Raw genomic sequence first — 27,637 nt, 5'->3', positions numbered from 1 at the left:
TATTATATTTTTTTAAAATATATTAATACAGAAAAAATAAAAATTAGTAAAAATCATAAATTTGTGAATAATTTATTGCAAAACATATTAATATTTCAAAATCATAGAAAGAAGTAAAATTATAAGAAAAGGACAGCTGCAGCTTACTGGCCATTTCAAAACGCTTTTTACGGAAAAAATCTACAGCGCGACGTAAACAAACAAATCGAGGCTCATACGGCATTTTCAAGAAAAAAAATCTTCTTTCGAACAAATAGTTCACTGACCTTTAAGGAGCAAAATAAAACTCAATATATGTCTCAGTATTTTCGAGAAACAAAATATAAAAACAATAAAGTTCGTAAATCAATCTTTGTCTTCACACGATAGAATTTACAACTTACTGAAAATTAGAAACAATAAAAAGACTTGCTTGCGCCTTTCGAAAAAAGAGGTTGCGATTTAAAATGTATAGACTAACAGAGTAAAAAACAGATTGAGTATCACTTTCAAGATTTTAGTCTTTATAATGGTGAAATAAAAAGCCAATTGTTTTCGGACAAGCAACGAACGTTAAAAAATTAAACACGATATGTCGAATACGGCGAATTTCGAGGAATAAATAGAAAAAGATGCATGATCGCGGATCATAAATTCATCACTGTCTCCGTGACAGAAAGTTTGTTCTTTTTAACTGAATTTTTTACACAGTTCACTCTCCCTTTTCTCTTTTTCTCTCCAACGTGAGAAGAAAAAGAGGAAAAATGAACCATGTAAGAAATTCAGCTAAAAAGAATAGGTTTAGAATTGAGATACCGATTTAGGAACAATGAATCCAACTCGGACAACGGTAAAAGGCGAGGGGAAGCACAGAATTTCGCATAATATAGAATATATAATTCATGATAAAATGAACAAATCGAAATGTTTTATTTCTTTCCTTTTCACGAAATAAAAGATTGATTAGATGATTTTCTTATGCTTTAAGCTGGTTCTACGTTAGTCGTATCGCAGCGTCGCAAATGTTGCCATCCAATCAGACACTAGCTAGCTTGATGTTGATTGGACCGCAACACTTGCGACGCTGTGATGCGACTAATGTAGAACCAGCTTTATGCATTATGCGTTATACATACAAAAGTCTGTGCTCCAATGTAAAGTCCAAAATCAAGACAAAGTTTAAAACTAAAGTTTTAAACGTCTTATGTCCCGATTTTGAAGTTTGAACTTAGTGTTGTCTGGCGACACTGTTCTACAAACGCAACTTCCGAGAAAAAATAGCTACAACAAAATAAAACAGAAAATTCGCGAGTTAGAACATTAACTCTTTCAGATCTGATTTTAAAGGAACTATGTTAAAAATATTTTTTTCGTTTTTTAATTTAAGGGGTTAATAAATATAATAATTCATATTATTGTAAAAATTAGTTTCAAAATTGTGACTATTTTTCCATTGTTATATATACTACATCTAGTCTCAAAAGAGAAGGGACCTACGTATCTGATTTTTATAAGTTTTCCCTTAAAATATATAGCAATAAGGTACGTATAAAATAACACGTGTCTCTTTTCTTCTATAAACAACATATTAAAAGTTTCATCAAAATTAGACGAAGACACTTGGGTTTCTTCTCTTGTCAGATGATGTCGATAAAATTACACAATATATAAATTTTAATCGGTACTATCTTTAAATTTGATGTTGCAGCGTATACAGGATTTGAAGGAGTTAACAAAATGAAAAAGATACAATCTATCAAGATTTTTGTTAAATTTGCAAATCTAATGCGTTGTATTTACGCGAAATATTTGGGAGTTGTTTTTGGAAATTAAAGATGGAGCAATAAATCAGACTCTTAACCAAAATATCAAGCAAAGAAATAAAAAAAACAATTGAAATAATTAATGAAATTATTTTATGGTTTCACGCACACACGCACGCACACACACACACACATGCTTATGACTACCATTTTCGACTATAATGAAAAAGATATTATACGCTTCAAATTCAGTAAACTATCTTCTTCCAATTTATATACGTTTTCTTTTTAAATTTTCATGTTTTTTATGACTATGCTAACTATAAGCTTGAGTTTTTTATCAAACTGGATAAAGCAATAAAATCATGAATAAGGCAATACATAAGTAACACAAACGTACTAAATTTATGTATATGTTTTATTCAATTATACTGCAGTGACTGTGTCAACTTAATAGTATATGTTTAATATAAGATAGACACTGATAAAAAATAATTAGAAATTTTGTTAATGCGATTTGAAAAATCTTGAGATCATATTAGTTGAGAAGTTGATAGAAAACTAGTTTACCAAAAATCTGAAACATTATATACTGTGCGAAACAGAAATCGCTCTACACGTTGAAATATCGTCAAATATTAATGCAGGATTAATTATTTATTAATGTGTAATATTGTTTAATATAGGTCATTTAATTGTCATCAATGAATTTAATATTTTACTCAGTGTATACGAAGTACAATTACATACGTGCGATATATAATTAACGCTTTGATGATACAAATATATCGTCACTCCATCTGCGATTGCGTAATGAGAACGTTCTGAGAAACGTAATTACCATCAACGCTTTGCTGATGAATAATTTTTTATAGAACTATTTAATGTTTTTCAAATATATATTAACATATTTTACGTAATACGAGCAGAACGAGTTTCTCAACTGAGCGATGTTTACTCATATGCGGTGTACGCATGATAAGCAACGTTCTGTCAATTTATATATGTATATTTTAAGTATTAAGATTACATAAATCATAATGATGATACAGAATAACGCAACATAGTTCTGCAATCAAGAAGTGAATAAATTTAAATTTTAATGACTTTTCGAACATAATGATTTATCAATAGAAATCCCAAATCGTTTTCGGTTGCGTGTATGCACTTGCAGACGTTCAAATATCTTGAAACAACATATGGTGAACTTTACTCAGCATCTGACGTAGATGATGTTTTTGGAACGATAATAAGGATTACACAGAGCAAATGATTTTACTACAATGAAGTATTTACGACTGTAATTAGATATAGTTCTGAACATATTTTAATTGGACTATCAAAATAATTATGTACAATGCTCAAGCTGATTGCTGGATTATCAAAACTTTGTACAGCATTGCTTATCATACTTTTCTACATAAATGTTTTAATAGTCCAATAAATTATGGTCCAATTATTTTTTAGATCTATCAAAATTTTTTAAGACTTTCTTTCCTTATACGATGTATAAATTTCAAACTTTCACTTATGTTATTATTTTTTACATCGATGTTGTTTAAATTAAAACAATCCCATAGTGTAATCATTAACAATAATACACTGAAATGTGATAAACAAATTCATTTCATGAATTTTGCGAACAATCCAACATCATAACTTAAAAAACTCACCTTTGTACTTACCTGTAATTATTGTTCGATATTCCCACCGATTGTAATGCGATTAGATGCGATTAGACAATGCTGTCTAGACTATATAAAAAAACGCTATGTTATGATAAATTGTAAAGGCAACTTGTAAAGGTGACTATGCAATAATTTATTCTTTTTATTACATTTTATTACATTTTTATCTTCTTAGTATATCACTAAAGAGAAAATACAGAATTTTCATTTTCCTCCTTAATAAAAAATGAGAAAAGACATACAGATCTGCATGTCCATTTATAAAGTATATGCAGTTCCAATCATGCATTATTTCTTTTTAAAGCTTGCTTATTAATTTCTTTACAGTATTCCATAAATCTTAATTATTCTTGTAAACTTGGCTGCTTTACAGAGAAGTCGAATTTTTTCTTTGTCACTTTAGTGGGATTTTCACAAAGGCTGTATATACACATATTCCAGGGAATCACTCTCTGTCGAGTTATGCTTCATTTGCAAGTTACCTTTTTTTTTTTTCCATTTTTCGACATTTTTTAATATTCATATGTGTAAATTTTCTCGCCTCGACTCCTACCTATGGGGCTTAATTATACGCCTGTGAATACTTTTCGATCGACCAACGGTAAAATCGCAATAATGGGCATGCATCAACTCAAGTTTAACCGGACGAAATACGAATTGAATATTACGTACGTTAATCATGCATTGTATAAATTCAATGCGCATATGATAAATTAATACTAACCCTTTTACAATCATCGTGAAATAATTACTTTATAATAAACGTATAGTGAGAAATGTTGAGAAAGATATAAGATATGGATACATATTTTAAATATAAATTAGAGACAATTATAGCTTAACAAAAAATATAATAATATATTTTTTTACATGTTATCAAGCACATTATATATAAATTGATTAAAAGAATAAATTACAAACAGTGATTCGAAAATATTATTATTAATAATGGGATTTCAAAATAATCTTCGCAGTTAACGTAGAACTTACATTTACATATACCATAAGTAAATAGAATAGATTGCACTTTGGACGAAGAAACGCGAAGACATGAAATATACTAAAGATTTCGAACGATTGCAATACAGAAACGGATTGTCAAAACCAAAATTCCAATTGTATGATTAACTGGAATTAACTGTTATATTCATATGCTTATATATAAAGGCATGCTCGTTATTACCCAGACAGCACAAGACATCCATTGGATATCCAGACTTGGTTTCAATCTGATCCAAACATCCATGAACTTAGTACGAATGTTTTAAAAACGTACGTTATTCAACGTACAAAGTATGTTTACATTTGGACATTTAAAAAATGTTTATCTCACGCAAAAAATTTTCCAAGTCTTTTCGCGACGTGTTGCTTTTGCTGATTTGATAAGTGAAAATATTTTTAACATCGCACGAGAAGTTTTACTTTTGTTATCTCCAGTAACAAAAATTTACTAAATTAAAGCTTAGTTCAGACAGCACACAGCAAGGCTGCGTTCGGAAATATCACCCAGGTTTCCCTGAGTATCATCTTATCCTTGTTGTTCATCCAATGTTAAAGAAGAGTAACACGATACTCAGGGGTACTCGGGTGATATTTCCGAACGCAGCCCAAGCGGCAAACGTCGAGCAGCAATAGCTTGCTGCTTGTAGTGATAAGAGTTTGGAATCTTTTGCTTCCAGCATGTAATCAGAGGCCAGTGGAAAGTAGAGTCCCTGTAAAAAATCAAAGTCTGGCCTTGCCCTAAAAATGGCGTGCGTGTCCAAAATGTATGTTTGCTCTCGATAATCATTTTATCTAGATTGTGATCTATAATAAAATGTTTAATATATTGATTTAGTCTAATTTTAGTTATTTAGTTCATTGCGTTTTACAATGGACGTTTTTAAGAAATTCAGAATAGTAACACTAAATGTTTCCAAAACGTTCAACATGTACATATATTTTAAATACATATACATACATTTTTGAAACGTTACTGTGTGCTGTTTGGATATCAATGATCGGTCAAATTAAAGTTCTTTAATTATTTTCAAATATCCATTACTAAATATCCATTACTTGTGTTACTTACCATAAAATTTAAAATGTTATAATATATAATATTTATAACTATTTATTATTATTTAATCATTAGAGAGTGGAAGTTACTCATATTATATAGTTTACTTGATTATAGTGGCTCGATCTCATAAAGGATTTCAAATATTTAACAATTGTCAATTATAAAGATATTTAAAAATTTAGTATTGCTAGTAATTAGTTTAATAAATGTTCTCATTAATAATTTGTCTATAAAAGTGTCTTCGTTAATTTTCAGGCAATTTTATCTCGAATAATTTTATCTCTGACAGAAATATTATTAAAATTTAATGTGAGAAAATAAATAAAGTAAGTAAGATGATATTTTGATTAAAAAAGAAAATTAGTTTATTAAAAAATTATATTTTATACATCACAATATTCTATATTGAAAGGATTGTTTCCATACAGTTCTACATAATGTCAGCCGATTAAATTACATAAGCTCGGAGTTACATTGACTACGTGCACTACGACTTTTAATTCTAATATGCCGAAATCAACAAAACGAAGCATTTTATTTTGTAATTCTCGATGGTACTTCGAAGCATATAATTCTGTCAGTTCCTTCTCGCAATGCGTAACGTACGGTTACTGGAATCTGTAAGCAAAGTTATAATAAACATTTGTGGCAACAGATTGAAGTCAAGTTACGAAAGAAACAAATTGCGCATAATTAAAGGGAAGAGATGTATTATCATCGTTCAGTTATTCTTAAACCGGTATCGGACTAAAGATTGAAATTAGATTGGAATTTGACCAATTACAACAAAGTTACCTAACTCGATGTTGATTTTCTTTTTTCTAATTGGTTAATTTCCAATTTGTGGTCTCAATCTCAAATTAACGTTGTATATTATATTGTATATTATATGCTGTCTTATTATACATATATATTTAATTATTAATAAATATGCGCAATTATGAGTCTTTTTTTAAATTTTCATAGTTTACAAGATTACCCTGGGATATATTGATAGAATAGGGAAACTGTTTTTATACATATACTGTTCGCCTTTCTTCAAGGGACAACCGACAGCTTTACCATCAGCGTCGTAAATATTATCACAAGCATTTGTTCCATCAACGCCTACAAATGGTAGAGGCACACTAGCAAGAATCCCGTTCACATTATTAGTCACACTCTGAATATCTCTGTTAGGCACAAGTTTCATTTCTATGGTGATAGTCGTTCCCTGTTTTAACGAACACTCAGGCTTGTCGCAGCCGGATATACTGATCTGATTGGCATCTTCGAATGGGACGTCTAAAATCATAAATCATAAATCGTTATTCGATCAATATATGGATATAATTTATACCTGTTGAGTCTTCACATAGTTTGATTTCAAATTATTCGATTACGTAAATCACATTAATTAAACGTGATTATTTTATTCACAAAAGACAATTTAATTTGACGTTAAAGTAATATTTCGCATGCTCTTTGTTTGAGGAATATACATATAGACACATTTTATGTAAAAAATATAAAGGATGAACGAGAACAAAAAATTGTACGGTTTTTATAAAGTTGATTGCCTTGAAATATTTTATCTTCAGCGAGAGTCCCAGTGCAGTATTTGAGAATGTAAAGTAAGAGAGAATGAATAATAAAGAATATATAAAGACGAACGTATCGTATAGTTATCGTACGATATCTATTCGCACTAATATAGATATTCTTAAAAATTTTTTTTAATTTATTAGACATCGATATTAATAGATTTTTACTAGAGTGCTAGATTAATTCATCTCATAAAAGCAGACAATTACACATCAATCAATAACTCGGCATTAATAATAAATTCTCTTTAAGTCTTCAATTTGAAAAGCATGTCGTAAGAAAAAAAAAACAATATAAGTTTATTCCGATTGAAAGATGATGACACGTTTGCTTTTTATGATTATGATTGATCCGTCATGATCTTGAAGGTTACTGCTAAAATGACTAGACAGCTGGTCAGTAAGAAATTCTAGACAATAAGACGAATGTAAATTGTACTCATACAAACATGACTGTGTGATTTTAATTTTTCTTGTGTATTCTTTATAAAAATGATCTTTTTGAGAATATATAATTTTTTTTTAATCATGTACACTTACATTGTTGCAATGCAACAATCCATTTAAGCATACAATGAATCGAACACACACACACACACATACAGAGAAATAAATATTTCAGCTGAAAAAAATAATTCAATAAATATATTTTACGAGTATAAAATATACGTCCACGTTGAAAATGTGCAAAATGAACGCAAAATGAACGTGTTATCAGCATGCGTAATTGTCGTATTTAGTATCAGTAACATAATATCTTTAGTCTAACTTCTTTAAAGAAACTACAGTTTTAACGGTGTATTCACAAATCGATCTATCTATATTATGTTCTTTCCTGTTATTTTGTTTACTATACTTCGAACGTACAGAAGAGACTTTGTTTATGTACTTGTACACGCGCAAATCATAATATTTATTTTTTATTTTAAAATCAACGCAAAATTTTAAACTACACTAACTACAATTTAAACTACATAAAACTAACATAACTGTACGATGCAAAATTTCTAATTTAGCATTGAAATTCTAACGGTAAAACAAATCAATTGTAAATTAACGTATAAGTTAGTATTCCACTCACTTTCACCATGTGTCAATTATATTTCTTGTAAGCAATTATATAGGTATTAATAATAAAACTATACTTGTTGGCTCGTTCACATATCTTTAATAATTAGGAGTCATTAAGCGCAACATTATTATTTGACAATAAAATTATGGGAACACTAATTATAGTTTCTACCACGAGTATGAGAAGCAATCTTCGATAAAATTATTTGATGTTTCACTCGTATAATAAATTTAAAAATAATTTTTTCTCATAACTCAATGAAAAAAAAATTTTATTTCCAGCATCAACTATTTATCGTATAATTACGAATAATACATTTCTGCTGAGAAATACTTGTAAGATCTTTGAAAGAATAATAAGATAAAATTATACGTCCAATATTACATAGTATACAATATGTCACAACAAAAATTTAAATATCGAAAATATATTGCAACAGTCCCTCATTTCCATCAGAATATTCTAAAGTACATATATGATAAAACTTTGCCAGTATATTCTGTAGAAAAATTATACGTTAAGTAAGAGTTAAATTATGGAAAAAATTTTAACATTTAAATAAATAATATTATATAAAAAATATTTTTATTGCTAATGAATCAGTAACGAGAAATCTAAAAATACTATTAAAAATAAAAACAAGATGTCTAATTTAGCTTGGAATGTACAATACAATATCATGGTATGTGTCTATTGATAAGATATATTGTATTTTAGTTTGCCTATCCTTGACAACGAACTATGACCAGATTCTTTCATTTTTATTCTTACTTTTATCCCTATGTTGATTTTTGTAAAGAATTTTCATGAAACATATAATCCTAACGATAAACCATATTTAATTTTTTATAAAGTTTTTAAGAAATAAAGGATTATTTGTTCTTCTTGGAAACTTTAAATAAAAATATTCACCTATAATACTTAATATACAGTTATAACATTTTTAAAAATGCAAGTAAAAAAATCGGTAAACTTTGACCAAATGTTTTAGAACATTCTGTATAATAAATTTTGACGCAATGCAACGTCGAGAAAGTTTCATGAAGATACTTAATGATATCGACGAATCCTTTCACGTAAAGAGAAGCAGTTTTAATTTTAAATAAGTAACTGAGATCTCTGTAACTTTTCCAGTAACATTAAAAGACGATCATAACTCTTAGTACATTAAAAGTAAATTTGATAATTATTTCCGCAAATCTTTTAAATAACGCTTTACTGAAAATTTTGTTTTGCGCATATTTAAAATGACAATATTATTATTGATAATTTAGTTATAATCTAGCAAATTTTCGTTTGTCAACTCGTCGGTATATTTACGTAACTACGGTACTACATGAATAAATAAGTTATCTTACATAATTATATAGGAAAAGCAATGAATATTATTGCAGAAATGTTTCGCATTTTAAACGTAATTTATTAAAAACTAAAAACTGTGTTTCAATATGTTAATGTATTTTTATAATATTTATACATTTGTATTTAACTTACCAGAGTCGCAGTGATTGACTATCGTGGCATTGGCAAACAGAATGAGCGCCGCGAAAACGAGAATCGTTTCCCTCAGCATCCCGGTGAAAGTGTTTCTACTTTTCCGTTCAAAAAACCTCGTCAGAGGTGATGTGGGTCTGATCAGACCCAACTCCGGCTCTCGACTGACGACTGTAACTCGAACGCGATCACAGGTGCCTATACCGTTGCGCCGTATAAAAACTCCTGCTTACGTATGGATTCACACAGCGCACGACATCCGACGTACGACGTTCAATATCCAATAGAATTTGTTTTCTAAAGACAAAAATGTTACTGACTAAAACCGAATTATTTTATTGAATATCACATCATCGTCATCGGATATCGTATGAATCTATTAGGTATTATCATAAAGAAAAGGGATAAGGAAACAAAATTATCAAAGTTTGCATATTCATTTCAAAACAGTGTATGTTTTTATAAAGTCTCACTGTGAAAAAGTTTTTTTAGATCTATATTCATATTAAAGCTTAATCAAAGGAATTAATAAAAAAAATAAAAACACAGAATAATATGATCTCATACATAAATTAAATAAATAGTAAACAGGTTAATTATAAGTGAGTTTACTTATAACCATTATTAATATAAGGAATCTATTATAACTAAAAATAAATGTTTCTAAAATTTTATTAACAGAGGTAATACGTATTAATGTAACACATTTTTCTCTTATTAATATAACATATTATTTATATTATTATTATTCAATAAATTATTGTAAATTATTGTTATTATTAAATAATAATATATTGATTTTGTTTAAGTTTCCTTATTTTGTTATTTATTTACATTATTTATTTATTTTCTTATTTATTTTTACATACACGTATGATATTTATAATAGTTTTGGTTATACAATGTAATATTTGATAAAGACATTCACTTTGTAACAGAGATAAATATTGACTTATAATGAAGATTACTATCGCTAATAAGTTTATTTTATTAGTCGTTTGATAAATTTATTATATTAGTTATTAACATTCACATATATATAGTTAAAAAAATATTTAATCTTACTAACTTGTGAAAAAAACAATGTTATGAAAAGTCTGTTTTAATAATAATTAAGTATATTAACAAAAAGGCTCGGAACAAATAAATGACTATAATTTGATGAAAGTCTGTTTTGGTTGTACTCGTAAAAATTATTTGTTGTAGACTTCGAAGCGAGGATGGTGTTAATTAAAATTATATCACTAACGAAAACGTATAGAAGATTAAAATCGGAAGAACGCTTATTGGTGTTACAATTATTTGCGAGACAGGTTATATGTATCATGATAAACAGTATGATACATCATGTTTTGATATTAAAAATATAGAATAATATGTAAAAATGCTATACTAGGATTGCTCCAAAAGTTTCCACAAAATCATGCGATAATCTTCTCGTGATAAATTCGTTTTCTTCCGAAAGCGATTTAACTTTGAATATGTCTCATGGTAAACGAATGAATGTTGATGCGTCAAAGGCAAAAGTGCCATTAAAAGATAAAATAAAGTTACATATCAACAGTTTTAATGTAACACGACGCCTAATACCATCTTACGGAAACTTTCAGAGCAATCTACGTATTTAATTAATAGCGAAAACATCAGATGTAACACAAAGTTTTTGAGTTCTTGAAAGAATATGTTGGAAGCAACAATGGATACAATATTTTTAATAAATTCCATTTTTTTTTAAGTACATGATATAATAAGAGTGACGCTTTAAAAAGAACACGTTGATAGCTGATTAATATTTATAGGATTTTTTTTTAAGTTTTACTCGCACACGCGAGCAACATACACAATTTATCTTCATTCTTCTTATTCTTGTTTTTCAAATATCTTTGGCATAATTTTAAAGTTATTAAAATTAGATTACACTATAAAAATAACGCGTACAATATAGCATAATATTTACAAAATTTTTTCAATTTTTATTTAAGACGTTTTTTAAGAAACCAGATTTTATACAACCATTTTATACATTAAATGTATTTTAAGATATTATGATTTATATTCTAGAATTAATTATCGATTCTTACATTAAATGCGTACAATAAATAATTCAACAATCATAGGTATGCATACGAACGTTCCGTGCTTTAATCGTAACAGCGACCGCTCTTCATAATGTTTGGTATCTCCTTTTTTCTGACTTCGTTTACCTCGGCACAACGAAACGGAAATGAAACGAACTACCATGGTCACAAGAACAAAGCACCGGAAATTAAGAATCTTTGTCTACCATTTCGTCCCTTTCCTTCTTTCTCTTTCCCTCTCTTTCTCTGCGGCTGGACAAGTCTCCTTATTTTCAATAGTAAACGGAGATCTCGATTAACTCCCGTAAACCGCATACTCTTCAAATTACTGCCATGTTGATATCATATCGAACAATGTATTTCGTCGAAATTAGACACGGCTGAAACGAGAAAGTCCGACATAAAATCACACGAACTCGCTCGCATACGCTTTGTTTGATAATCGGACAATAACAACACCGCTTCTCTTTTTGTTTTTCTGCAGTGTATAATGTGATATCGGTGATATAAGGATAATCACAATCGGAATTTTCAGATTAAGACTCTGTTGAATTGCTCAATTTATGCTCGTGAATTTATCATATCAGGGATACATGGACTTTATAATGTATCTATTCTTGAAAGAATCCGCTCCACAAAAAATAATAATTGAATATGCAAATCTGTCTCACGGTCGATGTCTGATGACTCATGAGAAACTTTCAATGGTAAAACAGCTCTCTTATACGTCAGACAGACCAATCAAATACTACCGTGATCCGCAATGTTATTTTGTATCATATGTATTATACGTAGTATGTTCTGCGAGATGGAAGTACAACGTTGGTCAATGTGCGGTGTTACTGCGAATTATCTTGTCAAGCTGACAGAATGATCAGAGTGAGTCAGAACAGTTATGAAACTTTTTTAGAATTGTTCCTGCGTGATGATAAACGTTTTTATCTCTTTTATTAGTTGATCAAAAGTTAAAAAATCTGTACTTTTTTTACTTTCTAGTAATCTTTATCTGTGATTTGCTTTATTTCGAAGATAGACTGTATCAGAAGATTAAACAGTTTAAAACAGATGGATTCAGCTAAAGGACATATTTTATATATAGAAAAGATCGCATTAATTGTAAAAAAAAAGAACATTTGCAGTCAGTGCATGAAAAATTGTCTTGTTGCAAATAAAAAACTCGTCCGTTTTAAAATTCGTTCCGATATGATGTAAATGCGGAAGAAATACATTCCGGTATTAATACTGACGTCAACGAAGGTCATGTACAAATGGTCGGAATTTCGAATTTTAAATTCCAGACGAACACCAAGTGCAATGGTTAAGGTAGAAATCTAAAGAGAATACTAATTATAGCGGCAGTAACCTTGAGTTGAAGAAAGAGTTCCTGTTGATTCTTTTGATCTGAATTATAAATTGCTACACAAGTTTTTTTTAGAAATAAATTGTATTTGAAAACTATAAATATACCATAATTTCTTATTTTCTTTTTGAATTGAAATTTAATTTTCAATTGAACTTATCCTGATGATAATCAGATTTTTATCCGAAAATGTTGAAATTGTTTGTTCTGACAAATGAAAATATATCTCATTTACATAATTTTATTTGTTTATTTCATCGAATCATTTGTTGATTTTTAAAAAACCGTAAACTTTACAAATACATGTCAAGAAATGCATAATTAATGTTGCGTAATTAATGACTGTAAATGTTAATTTGCTGGTTTGGTAATTTGAAAATTTGTACTAAATTTTATACACAAGCAATGTTTTGTTTATCACAAAATCTGTTTCAATTGCAAAATAATTATAAATCCTGTCACTATAAAATTTTAAGGATGGTAAATACCAGCACGTGTTTATCAGAGCATAATTATGAAAATGCTGCAGATTATTGAAAAACATAACTTAAAAGAGTATAATATTAATTTGATTAAATGTCAGTATTAATAACTTTCCACTTATTTTTATGTGCAATAATTATGACTAATTTTAATTATTAGTATCCTGAAATAAATTTAAATTATGTAATTTACATTAACTTGTATAAGAAAAATTTACATTAATTATATATAATATAATGACAACAATTAGTAATTAATAAAAAATAAATTTTATTACATTGTTTCTTTCAACAATATGTAGAAGTATATCGTATTCGCATAACTTTATTATAAAATAACAATTGTGTGATATTAAAGGCAATAAGAGTCAACAAGTAAGTGACATTTGAAAATTAAATTATAATAAACATTAATAAATACTAAATAACAAATTTAATAAAGCTAATAAATAAAATACATATGCTTATTACATGTTTCGGCTTTAAGTTTAAGTCCTCTTCAGATATAATACAAAAAAAAACAAGTGTATGCAGTGAAGATACTAATAATGTATCGCAAGATACAATATCTCATAGATATAATACACATTTTTTTGTATTATATCTGAAGAGGACTTAAACTTAAAGCCAAAACATGTAAAAAGCATATATGTATATTTTATTTGTTAGCTTTATTAAATTTGTTATTTAGTATTTATTAATGTTTATTATAATTTAGTTTTCAAATGTCATTTACTTGTTGACCCTTATCGCCTTTAATATCACACAATTGTTATTTTTTTTATATTGAGGGTCTTTTATTTTCTTATTTAATTTTAACTTTATTATCTTATTTGTCTTCAGTTTTGTAATATGATTTTAATTTCAGAATAAAAATTCATTATTTGTCTAAGCATTATAATTAATTTTTTTCATTTTAATAATGCGATGTTATTTTACATTATACAATTGCATGACTCTCACATTGCAGCAGTATTATCATGTCGCCTGCATTATCAAGAATAGAATTCTATTTTATCATTTACAGGTATGTTATCTTTCGTTTAAAATAGAAAAACATAGTTTAAGACATTTAAAATTTAATTGCACTTAACACAAAAAGTGTGGAAACATTTTCATATATTTAAATCACGTGTGAAATATTATGAGATATGATATGTACAGAGAAACGATAATCGATGAAATATAATAATAAATAAATATTATATACGCAATTACAATTTTTAAGTATTTACAGCCAAGTATAAAAGGTATCATATTCATTTCAAAACTTTATATTTTGAATCGGCACGTATTTTAATTGGCATACATGCCAACGATTTCAATTTGAAATACATAAATTGTTTCTTAAAGTTATAACATTAAAAGTAAAAATTTTATTTACACAATTATCTAATCACATACAATCCTGTGGATAACTTCGTAATTTGTAAAGTACATTATTCTTGCATTTTTTCTAAATAAAAAGTGACAAAATTTCCACGCTATGTAGAGAGCATTTGTCAGAAATTGTATGCCTAAATTACAATTGTTACTACAATTTAAGAAAAATTACAGTAACGCAAAGAAGAATCAAATTTCCTTACGTTACAAAGTCATCCGTGCGGATCCTATACAATAATTTTTATAATCCTGCTGTAGTTCCTTGTCGACGATAATCCGAGTTTGCTGTTATAAATCCATTTTCTTTGGATATAGCCGTAATCGCACTACCAATTCCGCTGAAAGTGGTGATGTTGTGTCCGATCTTTTTTAAATAATCTAAGGTGACTTGGCAAAAATTTTTCTCATTTTGGATATTCATCGGCAGCAGCTGCAATTGTTTAATAGTTTCCTCAAATATCATCAATAAATATATATAATAATAGCGTTTCCCATTTAATGGTTTACATTTAACGTTTGATAAATGAAGTTTATTCATTTGTCTGATTACATATTAATAAAATTTCTTACATAATAAAAGCTATTAAATAATTTTTCCAGGAAAAAATATATCGAAGCATATGCATAGTGTGTGTGAATTATAATATAATTGATTATACAAGAAAAATTTGTAGTAAATACAAATTATGATAAAATTTTTAATCTATCTTTTATCTTCAATTAATTAAATAATAATTATAAAAATATATTTGAATAACAATTTTACTAAAACCATCCTTTATCAATATGTTCTTTAAAAATCTTTCCTATTTTTTGTTTTAAATGATTTTAACATATAAAATTTAATAATTTTTAAAATAATAATTCAGAGATATATTTTAGTTACAATTTTTTAAACTATCATTAGGAAATTAAAAGACGAATTAATTGTAATGGCACAAAGAAAACTTTGTTTTCAATTATAGAATTACTTTTCCAAATTTAAATGTTCATATTATAGCTCATACTCACTTGATGATGAAGCCTCCGCGCATCAATCGCTTCTTTTATGTCGTAATCATACCAGAGATTCAAGAGCATTCCAATCGCCACGCCACTCGTGATCTTCGTGCCACCGGCTGCACCAATCACTAATCGTACGTCGCCCTTGTGATCTACCTAACAGATCGTATGATTGAATCAAATAAATTTGAATTAACCGTCCAAGACTGGTGTCTCATTCATTTCAGTCCTTTAAAAACATTTTGCAAAAATTCAAATTTTTTCACAAATATATTGATTGAATTACATGAGAAATATTATGAGATAGACCTACAAAAGACTGTGTGATTAAATGAACTTGAATTAATCGTTCAAGACTGGTATATATTATATATATATCTCTCTCTCAATTCCTTCAAGATTATTTTGAAAAAGCATTTAAAAAGGCTTTTACACAGATATATCGAATTGCATGAGAAATAACATTGTGGCGAGATTTCACGCAGCGCAGAGAATCGCTTCGGACGATCGCGTGACGATTGCGAATTGCAATTACATCATTGAGCCGAGCAATTCTCGGAATCGATGGTTATCTGGCGATGGTTAATTGCAAACTCGTTGTAGCCGTTTCATTAGACGCGTTTTCCAACCGTTCACGAGACGCGCACCAAACGCGCGACTGTTTTGTTACATGTTATTCACCGAGTTTCGAGCTCCCGAGCGAATTTGTCGACGGTCACGTTCGCGGTGAAATGGCTTACCACTATAGACGGGCACATCGAACTCAACGGCCGTTTACCAGGCCGAATAAAATTCGCCGGTGACGGCGGTAGCCCGAAGCCGTTGGTGATGTTAGGTGAACTGAAGTCATCCATCTCATCGTTAAATATTATACCGGTGGATTCTGAGCGTATCACCGCACCTAACCTGTTAAATAAAAATATTTATAAAGAGCACGAAGAATCTTACGTCTTATACACCCCAAGATTTTTATAGTAGTCTGTGTTTGCCGAACACGCACTGAATCGTTTCATTTTTAAAGGATAGATAGAAGTCGCACTTTCAGGAATGAACAACGTATTTCAGGAGCGAAGCGATTCAATCGATTTCTTTCTCCTTGTTTTTTAACTCGTTAATACGTGAAAATAGTATTATAGTAAAGCAATCAAATTTTTGTTAGAAACGAATCGGTATCGTGAAATAGAAAGTATGATATTTTTATTCTAAAACATTATGTATTTACTGAAAAAAAAAACTTAAAATTGTATTTATGGAACATATTTTTTTCACTAAAATAAAGTCTTTTGTTTCAATATAAAATAAAATTTTATTTCGAGCAAATAAACCATCTATTTTATTTTTGTACAATTAGTGAAATATATTTCATAGAAGTGTATATTTTGTCATCACAGTCAAATTTTTTTATAAACAATAAATATTAAAGAAAACATCATAAAATTTACTTGTGAATATTTCGATTTGTTTCTCAATGCGCTTGACACTTTACAAATGGATTGTTATATTTATTCGAATATTTAATATTCGAATATTATTATACAATTTAAACAGCCAAATTTCAAAAGAAAAAGAAGTCTTTTAATCTGAGCTGAGTTAATTTTACACAAGTTAATTGTATACAAGATATCTCGCGAGACTTCTCCAATCTCGCACAGGAAGGTAGATAGGATCAAAATAAATACAGAAGTCCTATACTGACTGCATATAACGATTCTCGCAATATTAATATAGATATTAATTTTTGAAATTGTGTACTAATGAGAGCGCATTTTGAGAAACGCTCCACCAGACTTTTCCACCAGTTAGAGTAAAGCAATCGATGATTGCTTTACTCTGATTGGCTGAAAAGTAAATCTCAATCGTCAATCATAACCGCGCAATCGCTAGTGTGATTGCTTAACGCGTTGCGAACATAGCCTATGTTTGAAAAAATGGGCCGAGCCTCCCAGATAGCACAGTAATGTTTAAAAAATGTATTTAAACCGTACATGTTGGACGTTTGGACATATTAAAAACATTCAGATTAGATCCATGGATATTTAAAAAATGTTTTAAGAATATCCAGTGTTACCATTTTGGACTTCTTAAAAACGTCCATTTTAGGATGTAATGGACTAAAACTGGACTAAATTAATATATTAAACAAATTTTAGACCACAATCCAGACAAATTTGCACACTGAAAACAAAATGATTCTTAATTTTTATCATTGCGAGCAGCAAGCTATTGTTGCTTGTCGCTTGTTGCGTATCTGAATTAAGCTTTAATTTAATAAATTTTCGTGTTACCGGAGGTAACAAAAGTAAAACTCCTCGTGTGATCTTAAAAAAATGTTCACTTCGCAAGTCAACGAAAGCAATACGTCACGAGCAGACTTAGAAAATTTTTTGCATGAGATAAACATTTTTTAAATGTTCAAATGTAAACATACTTTATACGTTGAATAACGTATGTTTTTAAAACATTCGTACTAAATCCATGGACGTATGGACTTGAAACCAAGTCTGGATGTCCAATGGATGTTCTGTGCTGTCTGGGCTATACCTCATGCGGCCGGAGCGTTTCTCAAAACGCGCTCTCATTAGTACACAATTTCAAAAATTAATATCTATATTAATATTGCGAGATTCGCTAAACAGTATAGGACTTCTGTACTTATTTCGATCCTATCTACCTTCTTGTGTGAGATTGGAGAAATCTCGTGAGACACCCCATATAAATTAACTCACGATTTAATAATTCCATTAAAGTACTTTGTCACTCGCAAATTTACTTACACCTGGTTGATGGTCGATGTAACAGAGACAGCAGAACCGTCGGGGGCGAGGACGGAAACATGTGCGGTTCCTGCATCCTCGAGTGTTGCGGTGATGGCGCCGTATTCTGTTGGATCTTGACTCGTGCGATCATCCTTAATCCTCTTTTTTATCATTTCTGCGTAATCGTTTGACGTTAAATTGGTAATCAGCTCATCTAATAAAGAAATAATTATTGCATTGTATTAAATGCTTCGTAATTGGCGGATGGAAAATTCGAAGAACATATTAGAGAAAATCATGCTGGAACACACACACACACACACATACACACACACACACACATACAGAGAGAGAGAAATTACTGGTCTTTCAAACAGCAGGTTATATCAAATGCGTTATGTAATGATACACCGATTAATGATTATATTGGAAACATTTGATGCTACGATTCTCAGAAAAAAAAATATACATATAGATACATCGCGATATTAAAGAGAATAATACGTAATGATATACATATTTAAAGTAATATGAAAAACTCTTTTCTCTCTCTCTCTTCCTCTTTTCTTGTGGTTAATTTACATATACTTATCATGACATATATTGATATCAGCGTGAGAAAAAACTCATTTTTATCAATAAAAAAGATTTTTGATGCATTAATAATATTCAAAATGTTTTAACTTTTAAAAAAGCGTAACATTTTCTATTAATATTTCTATCAATGTTATATGTATGATTAGCATTCTCTTAAGGACCTTGTACAATAAACTAAGCAGATTGTTATCGTTTATCATTTGCATATAGAACTTTTTAGAGCGTTATCTGACTATATTGCTTTTTAAATAGACTTTTATATATAACATTACTATATCATATATAATTTTTCAAGACACATTATCAAGAAATTATGTTAAAGTGTTACTCATTACGTATCCATGGTCTTACCCATGCCGTCTACAAATTCAGGATCTCCCAGCTCTGTTCGTCTTGCGTAAGCCCACTTGAAGGTCTCCACTATACGTTGCCACATTATGTTCTCATCACGGACCGGTAGCAACCGACGAAGGACGTTCATTATAAACGTTAGAATTGCGCCTGAACCTGGCGGCGGAGCACTGTAAATTGTCAGGTTCCCCATTTTCAATGCAACCGGCTTTCTCCATATGGCTCTGCAAAGTAGTCATGCATTATCAATATGCTATTATAACTCTCACAACTATACTATGTTAGGTATTAAAAGAGCAATATTACAGTAATCTAATTCCTTGAATTAAATAATATTTTGCCATTTTAAACTTCAATATGTGTACTATAAGAAAATATACTTAATTTTAATATTTGTTTGAATAGTTTCAAGTAAATATTTATTATCTGTAAACATATATTTATTTCATATAAAAAATGTTAATTTGATTTAACTATATATCATAGTTTTATAGAGTAAATATTTATTTACTCTCTCTAGGTAAATATTTACTTAATACTATTTTCGAGAGATATATATTAAGATTTAATAATTTTTTTTTCAATGTGTCAAAATGTAAATTAATCTGTTTCTGTGATTAATTTAAAAATAAATAACGTTTTATATTAACATATACATTGAATAAACAATTGACTAAATTTAAGTCGCAAATTTAATATATTTTTTTTTAGTTCAATTATTTATCTTCATTATTTTAGTTAAATTAGCGAAATTAAGTAGGAACAATAGTGCGACCTGTAGAATGATTAAAAATAACTCAAATTGAATATAAGTAATTTGATATTATGAATTTAACAGTTTTCTCAATAGCATGTTTTCTTATGGTATTGTCCTAGTTCAATAATATTTGTCACATTTAATCTCGTATTTATATCATTTATTGTCATTAAGTAAGCAATCAACTTATTAAAAAAAAAATGCTTATAACAAAGTGTAATCGAGAAAAGAACACAATTTAATGTTTTCTTTAATATAAGTAGTTTTAGTCGAATCATTATTAAATCAATATCTAATCTGCTGTTACATTTTTTATCAGCCCTTAATTGGCTCTAAATATTGCGATTGAAAAATTTTGTTACTATTTTATTTCATTATTTTAATATTAATGAAATAATTAGGTATGAATGAATATAATTGTTAATATAACATTAAACATTATTATATTAACAATCTGATATTCTGATTTTTTAATATGTAATTTAAAAAATAAATTTGTCATTAAGTTTTTTCAGTAAGTTTTCTATTAATATTCTTAATAATAATTAATTAAAAAGTATAAGATAATCAAATTATCATAAACTTATGAATTATAGACTCTTTTAATTAATACAAAAAGACGAGAGAAAATAATGTAATATACAAGACCATAGGAGTCAACCACAGGTTGTTTATATTAGGAAAAATAATTTAACAAACAATATGTGAAATAAATTTGTACGTTTTTGCAGTTTGAGTCATCTTTAGCATTAAACTAAAAAATGATATTACTTCAACAATTGAGATACTGCATCGTAATCATAATATCTTCATTCTTTCAATCTGTGCATGACCATCGTGGAACAGTTATGAGGCAAGAGTAATTTGTTCAACATAGTTACAATACTGAGTTTTTTTTACATGGATGAAGTTGTATTTATTGTGCGATTTGCGATGTTTTTACTATTTGTGTGTGACTTCTTTGGCCTGATGATTTTGAGTTATTTTATTGCAATTTAGCGTTGTAACTGTGTTGAAAAACTTATTCTTGCCTCACATAACTGTTCCACGATGGCCACGCACAGATTGAAAAAAATAAAGATATTGTGATAGCGTATCTTAATTATTGCAGTAACATCATTTTTAGTTTAATGTTAAAAATGATTCAAACTAGAACAGAAACGTACAAATTTATTTAATATATCGACTGGTAAATTGTTTTTCGCAACATGAACAACCTGCGGTTGACTCCTATATGGCCTTGTATATTACAATACACTATTTTCTTGTCTTATCGTATTAATATCATTGTTGCAACAAATCGTCAGCGGCATCATTTTTATCTATACTGTGACCCATGTTTCTTTTTTTTTTAACGTTTTCACGTAAAATTGTAAATAACTGCGTAATAAAGATATGTTAATTTATAATTGTCTTTAATCTAAATTTTCCGAAATAACCAGTTTTGCACTTTACAAGCATCCATAATATTTCAAAACACAAAAATAAAAAACAATGCATACCTGTACGCTTGAAAATCTCGTTTCGTTATTATTCCTTTAAACTTAGTTATCTCGTCGACTAATTTGTCAGTAATATTGCCACTATAAAACACGGAGGGACCCTCTTCCGCTATAAGTTTCAAGGTCTTTGCCAATTTCGGTCTCTTTATTCGATCTCCTGCCTGTAAATATTTTTCTATTTAATTCTTAGTATTACTGATCCAAGAGATGTTTGCTAGACAAAGCGAGAGATTAAAGAAAACAAGAGATAAATAAAACTCCGAAAATTAAGATGCTACTTACGATCCACGTTTTATTAGTCTCAGGATTTATAAGTATTTCAGCCAAACTGCTCTCGTTCTTTATCATAGGCTCTTTCTCGGTCAGATATGCAGCAAGATAATCATTGACGTATGATCCAGTTTCGCACAATTTGATTGTGGGTTCGAATAACTCAGGCCATGGTATCCTTCCATATTTTTTATATGCTTCCCAATAGCCCATAAGTTCACCTGGGACAGCAACTGCTAGTCCACCTGTTCGACAACACACATACATATTTTTCTTGTTTATATTAACTTAGAGAACTATTATTACAAGTGGAGTATTTTATAGTTAAACGTTATGTTGCATCTAGTAATGACTGCCAGTCCACCTGTTCGACAACACATACATTTTGCTTGTTTACATTAACTTAGAGGACTATTATTACAAGTGGAGTATTTTATAGTTAAACGTTATGTTGCATCCAGTAATGACTATAGATATAACTTTTAAGCAATTTTGACGTAAATGTATAAGTATCTATCAGTAAGTTTTGTGAAAAAATCCTACCATACATGGATAAATGTGCATTGCCATTGAACATGTCTTCTGTTGCATTCATCGGAGCGGTCTCCCTCGCGTCCAGATAATCTGCCGTTTTGCTCTTTGCGTCCCATATCGTCATAAGAAATCCGCCGCCCAGTCCCATGCTTTAGATTAAATGTAGAAATATATCACTCATCAATGTTTTATTCGCAAAATACATGTGTCACATCAAGTTAAGTAAATCTTATCAAGTCAAGAAACATTTTTTATATCAAAAAAAGAAAGTTAAAAGATAAAATTGTAAGTATTGTACCTATGCAAAGATGCGACACCTTCACAAAGAAGTGCTGCTATTGCTGCGTCTACTGCCGAACCATTTTTAGATAAGATATCTACACCAATTTTTGAACATTCCTGTCCGTTTGTTGTCACGGCACCCTGTGTATAAATATTTCAATAATTGTGAGAAAAAACTTTTTGAATGTATATTATACTATATTACATCGTATTTTTTCTTTCTGTATGTAAAACAAAGTAAATGTTTTCGAAATAACAAGTGAAATAAAGTAGTTACTAAAAAATAACAATTTTTTAATAAAAATACATTTTTAAAGCAAATACGCACATAGCATTATTTTTATTATTTATTGTTATTTAAATAAAATTTTATATTAATTAATTTCCTAGCTATATTATTGATAGCTCGAGAAATATTACGTATTTAGAAATAATTACGTTTTTTCCCCGGAAAATTATATATTTTAACTAAGTGAGAGAGAATACCTTCGCAAAAATATATTTTCGTATATAAGTAAGTCAAATGTTGGGTATTTTTTTTTATGGTTTAATTAAACTAATCTTTTTTAATACTTATTGATTAATAAATATTACCTTCGCATATTGACCCAATTTAGAAGAACTGATGAACTTTGAACCGCACTTAACATTTGAATTGACCGTGAAGATTACAATTAATACCACGAAAATGGCCACAAGTACGAAGGCCAACAGGCTGAATGCAACCAACTTTTTTCTCACTCTGTACAAAACAAGCAAAAATAAATATTTAAAAATAGATTTTTATCTGTTTGTCCTTTTCATAACATATTAAGAACCAATTTAATTAAGTCGCGTTTATTTCATGAAAATTCGTGATCATTCCACGATCATAATTGTAAAATCATAATCTTTAATTTTAAACATTACAAACTTGATTTGTGTAATATTCTACATATCATTTTTTATTTAAAATTTGCATACAATATGTAAAAACGTTTCTACTTTTATTATTTCTACTATATTAATTTCATGCTATGTGTAAGTTGAAATTAAAAAATTCGATTATACGATAAAGAATTACTAAAAAAATTTAAATAAATCGAGTAAATCCATATTAGAATATATATGTGCATATAATTGTTTTCCTATAGAAAATAAGACGTCGATGATTACGATGCATATCTAATTAGTACGTGACTGATGAAAGAGGCCGAATAATAGTGATCATAAAATAGTGATGAATATAGTGATGCTTCTCTCGGTTACAATCTCATGGTTGCTTTACGCTCCAGTTAATAGTTTACCATGACCGCATTTGCACCTGCCTCACTACTGTAAAGGTTTATCAGTTGCAACAAAGTACAATCATAGCATTGTAATTACATTATGTAATGTGAAATCATTTTACACTATTTAATATGGTATAAATTAAAGTAGTCATATAAATTTTACAATATGCAACAATTCTATGTAGCAATATATAATTAATAAATAGATATTGTAAAGATTTCAAGTGAAATATACATTGTTAAAAAGATCTGTTTGTACATAAAATTTCTATGTGATGCACGTTTGTATAAATTAAAATGTCGTGCAGTTAGACGAGATGTAATAATTATTTATAAAATAACAAAGTTTCTAAAATTATAAAGTAATAAAGTAATAAGATTCCTTTGTAAACACTCCATAAACAATGTTTACGATTGTATGATAAGAATCGCGACTTAAAACTTAATATAATCAAACGTAGATATCACTTAACAGATATCAACATTATCAATGCGATCACGTCGTATTACTGTCACCTTTATTGCCGTCGTTAATTCAAGAACATGGTCCAGCTATCATCATGCAATCACAGATTTACACATGCAGAAGACATTTACTATACAATTCCCTGAGATTGCGTAACGCGTGTGTACACTATTCAATATAGAGTCATGCATCGTATGGACTTAACATCATTACAATTATAATTTTAATTTATCAATCTCAAGATGTGACAAGATATGACTAAGAGATAAGTCTAAAATGACTCTAAAAGAAACAAAGATCCCATTTTGTAACTGGTTAATTAATCAGTCTTAATTAAACATATTACAGATCTGTAAATATTTAATCATTGCGCACTTTATCAGTCTACTAATTCTATTATGAACGTACAATAAAGATAAAATTTGAAGGGATTAATGTAGTAGATATATCACGTGTAAATAAAGCAAGAAAGTAATTTTTTTACTTTAATCAGGGAATAAGACAGATAAAATAAATATTTAAAAATTGGATAAATATTTCTTTTACCAGTCGACGTTCGATAACATCGACTAAAATAAATCAACCTGCCTCAGGAAGTTTTTTAAAATATAGTCATAAAAATATTACACAATAATGTCAATAATGAAATAATGTATTAATTACAATGTGTTGACAGTTATATTTTTATATTTGAAAAACACGTTACGCGTATTTCTTTATATACTTTTGTAACTTTAAATTAAATAATGATTGTTTAATTATAAAAAAAAATATGTTTAGTTAATTATACAGGTATGTTTAATGTACTGAAGTAAAATTAAAAATTGCACGACAGTGTAACTTGCTGGCGTATTTCATTTTGTATACTTTAGATTAAAAAATATTAAAATATGAATAAATGATGAATTATATATAATAGTATGTATGTGTGAGTGAGTGATTGTATGTGTGTGTAGAAACACGTAATGTGATTGTTAATTGTAAATTTTTAACAGAATTTGCAAAAACTGTATGTTTATATTATAGTGTATATGTATTTACATAAATATAATTAACTTATAAACAATTCAACATAAATTAATTCTAGAATATTTATAAATGCACCAATAAATAATATTATTCTTAAGTGACGCAAAAATAATTTTCTTCAAAAAAGGCTTGTTAAAAGGATTAAAAGCATTTAAAAGTAATTTTCAAATTAAGCACATACATATATGTATTATTTGTAGCTAGAAACGATTATAAAAATGTTGCAAAAAATTCAACGATAGTCTTCTTTCAATGATAAATTCGTTAGAAAGTTGTGAGAATTTTTTTGTAAAATACTTTTTACGAACCGGTTTCATGTATTCATTCTCGACACAAACATGTGGCACTATCTATGGAAACATACTTACACATAAATTGTGGATGCAATTATCTATAATTAGTTAAGCATTTTTGCAATTATAATAGAAGTATCAGATGTATGTATACAGCAACGAATAATGATCGTTGTACAGTGAACGTAACATTTTATTCCAGTCGATGCACAAGATCAACTGAGTTTAAAATTAAAGTAAATTTCCACGTCTAGCAAGAATATTCCCTCTCTTCCTCTCTCCCTTCCACACACACTCTGTCTCTCTCTCTCTCTCTTTTGTTTTTATCTTACTTATTTTTATCTAAAAATAGTACTTAATGAACAAAATTGCAATTACGTGCACACGATAATTACGATTCCATTGTAGATGCGATTGCAGCACACGGCGTATTAGTTGCACGTGATTACGCCACTGCTAATCGCTCGAGTATCAAGCATTCTTCTATCCCTTGTAACTCTAACAAAAATTTTTATAGGAAATTATCAATTTCTATAATTCGTTAAATTTTTTTGAAAATGAGTATCATGATAAAAGTTGTTTTAATCTGAATTTTTAATTCCACTATAATAATTGCATTGCATGCATTAATAATAATAAGAAAATCAAATTATCGACTTATCAAAATTAAATACTTTTTGGAGATATTTTATAACGATTTTTCGTTTTAAAAAAATTGTACTGCCACAATTTATATTAAAAGGTAATAAATACACAAATATAAACACAATAAATCACAAAAGTTGTGCATCTTTGATTTTATGGATCCCGATATTTATCTAACATTACTTCTAAATATTTGATCTCCAATATTTTATTTGTTTATTTATTTCTAATATATATATATGTATTAATTTATATGAAATATATAATAACTCAGCAAATAGATATATATATAGTGGATTAAAAAATTGCACTCAAGAAGCACGTTCTCGCAAATCACAAGTTTATGCTACAACTCACGTTTGCACTGTTTAAACATCACAAATTTTGCAAGTTACAAAAATAAAACGTTTCACACAATGTCAATTTAAATTATTGCGTACAAGGACGGTAACTATGTTTTCACTTACGTTGAATTTGCATTGAGTTTTAACACATCGAACGATTTAGCGAGTCAGTCAGTAGAAGAAAAAAAATATACAAAAGTTTTCAAAATAAGCATTTTTACCTGCTGCCCCACACCTTCGCGGAACGATAAAGAAGTAAAATATACCAACCCAATCATGTTGCACAGGCGAACGTAGCACAGCGAGCATGACAGAGCGGTCAGCCTTGACTAAACGTTTCTCTAAACCGATCGTTTCTCTTATAACAGTAACGATACCGTTTCTATCTATTCATCCCCACTCGCTCGTCCGGAAACCAAAACGAAAGAACGTCTGATTGTCTTTTTTTTCAAGTCAACGTTCTCATTATTGTTTTTAAAAAAATGATTACAGTAAATTATATCATTTGAAATTGACCATTTTATTAAAACTTATTATGATTAACTAAAAAACGGAGTATGCGATGCCTGCAATTAAGAGGATCGAAAGACCACT

General features: G+C 28.6%; 2 protein-coding genes across 2 annotated transcripts; both read right to left on the bottom strand.

Moving 5' to 3' along the window:
- Positions 1 to 5,912: 5,912 nt before the first annotated feature.
- Positions 5,913 to 9,793, bottom strand: Npc2b (Niemann-Pick type C-2b). The gene is made up of 3 exons (XM_018541530.1): positions 9,642 to 9,793; positions 6,472 to 6,776; positions 5,913 to 6,110 (listed from the first exon to the last, which is right to left on the bottom strand). Exons 1-3 carry the CDS (start codon positions 9,718 to 9,720, stop codon positions 6,027 to 6,029), a joined length of 468 nt encoding a protein of 155 aa, XP_018397032.1. The 5' UTR covers positions 9,721 to 9,793; the 3' UTR covers positions 5,913 to 6,026.
- Positions 9,794 to 15,081: 5,288 nt separating this feature from the next.
- LOC108775258 (gamma-glutamyltranspeptidase 1) lies at positions 15,082 to 27,361 on the bottom strand. The gene is made up of 11 exons (XM_018541567.1): positions 27,314 to 27,361; positions 23,590 to 23,737; positions 23,012 to 23,136; positions 22,723 to 22,862; positions 22,192 to 22,424; positions 21,910 to 22,070; positions 19,651 to 19,874; positions 18,721 to 18,916; positions 16,687 to 16,852; positions 15,956 to 16,102; positions 15,082 to 15,374 (listed from the first exon to the last, which is right to left on the bottom strand). The coding sequence occupies exons 1-11, from the start codon at positions 27,319 to 27,321 to the stop codon at positions 15,186 to 15,188; spliced, it is 1,737 nt and encodes a 578-aa protein (XP_018397069.1). The 5' UTR covers positions 27,322 to 27,361; the 3' UTR covers positions 15,082 to 15,185.
- Positions 27,362 to 27,637: the final 276 nt, after the last annotated feature.

This window comes from Cyphomyrmex costatus, unplaced genomic scaffold (assembly GCF_001594065.2).
Source record: "Cyphomyrmex costatus isolate MS0001 unplaced genomic scaffold, Ccosl1.0 scaffold29, whole genome shotgun sequence".
Lineage (NCBI taxonomy): Eukaryota > Metazoa > Arthropoda > Insecta > Hymenoptera > Formicidae > Cyphomyrmex > Cyphomyrmex costatus.
This window is presented reverse-complemented; position numbering and strand designations above follow the sequence as displayed.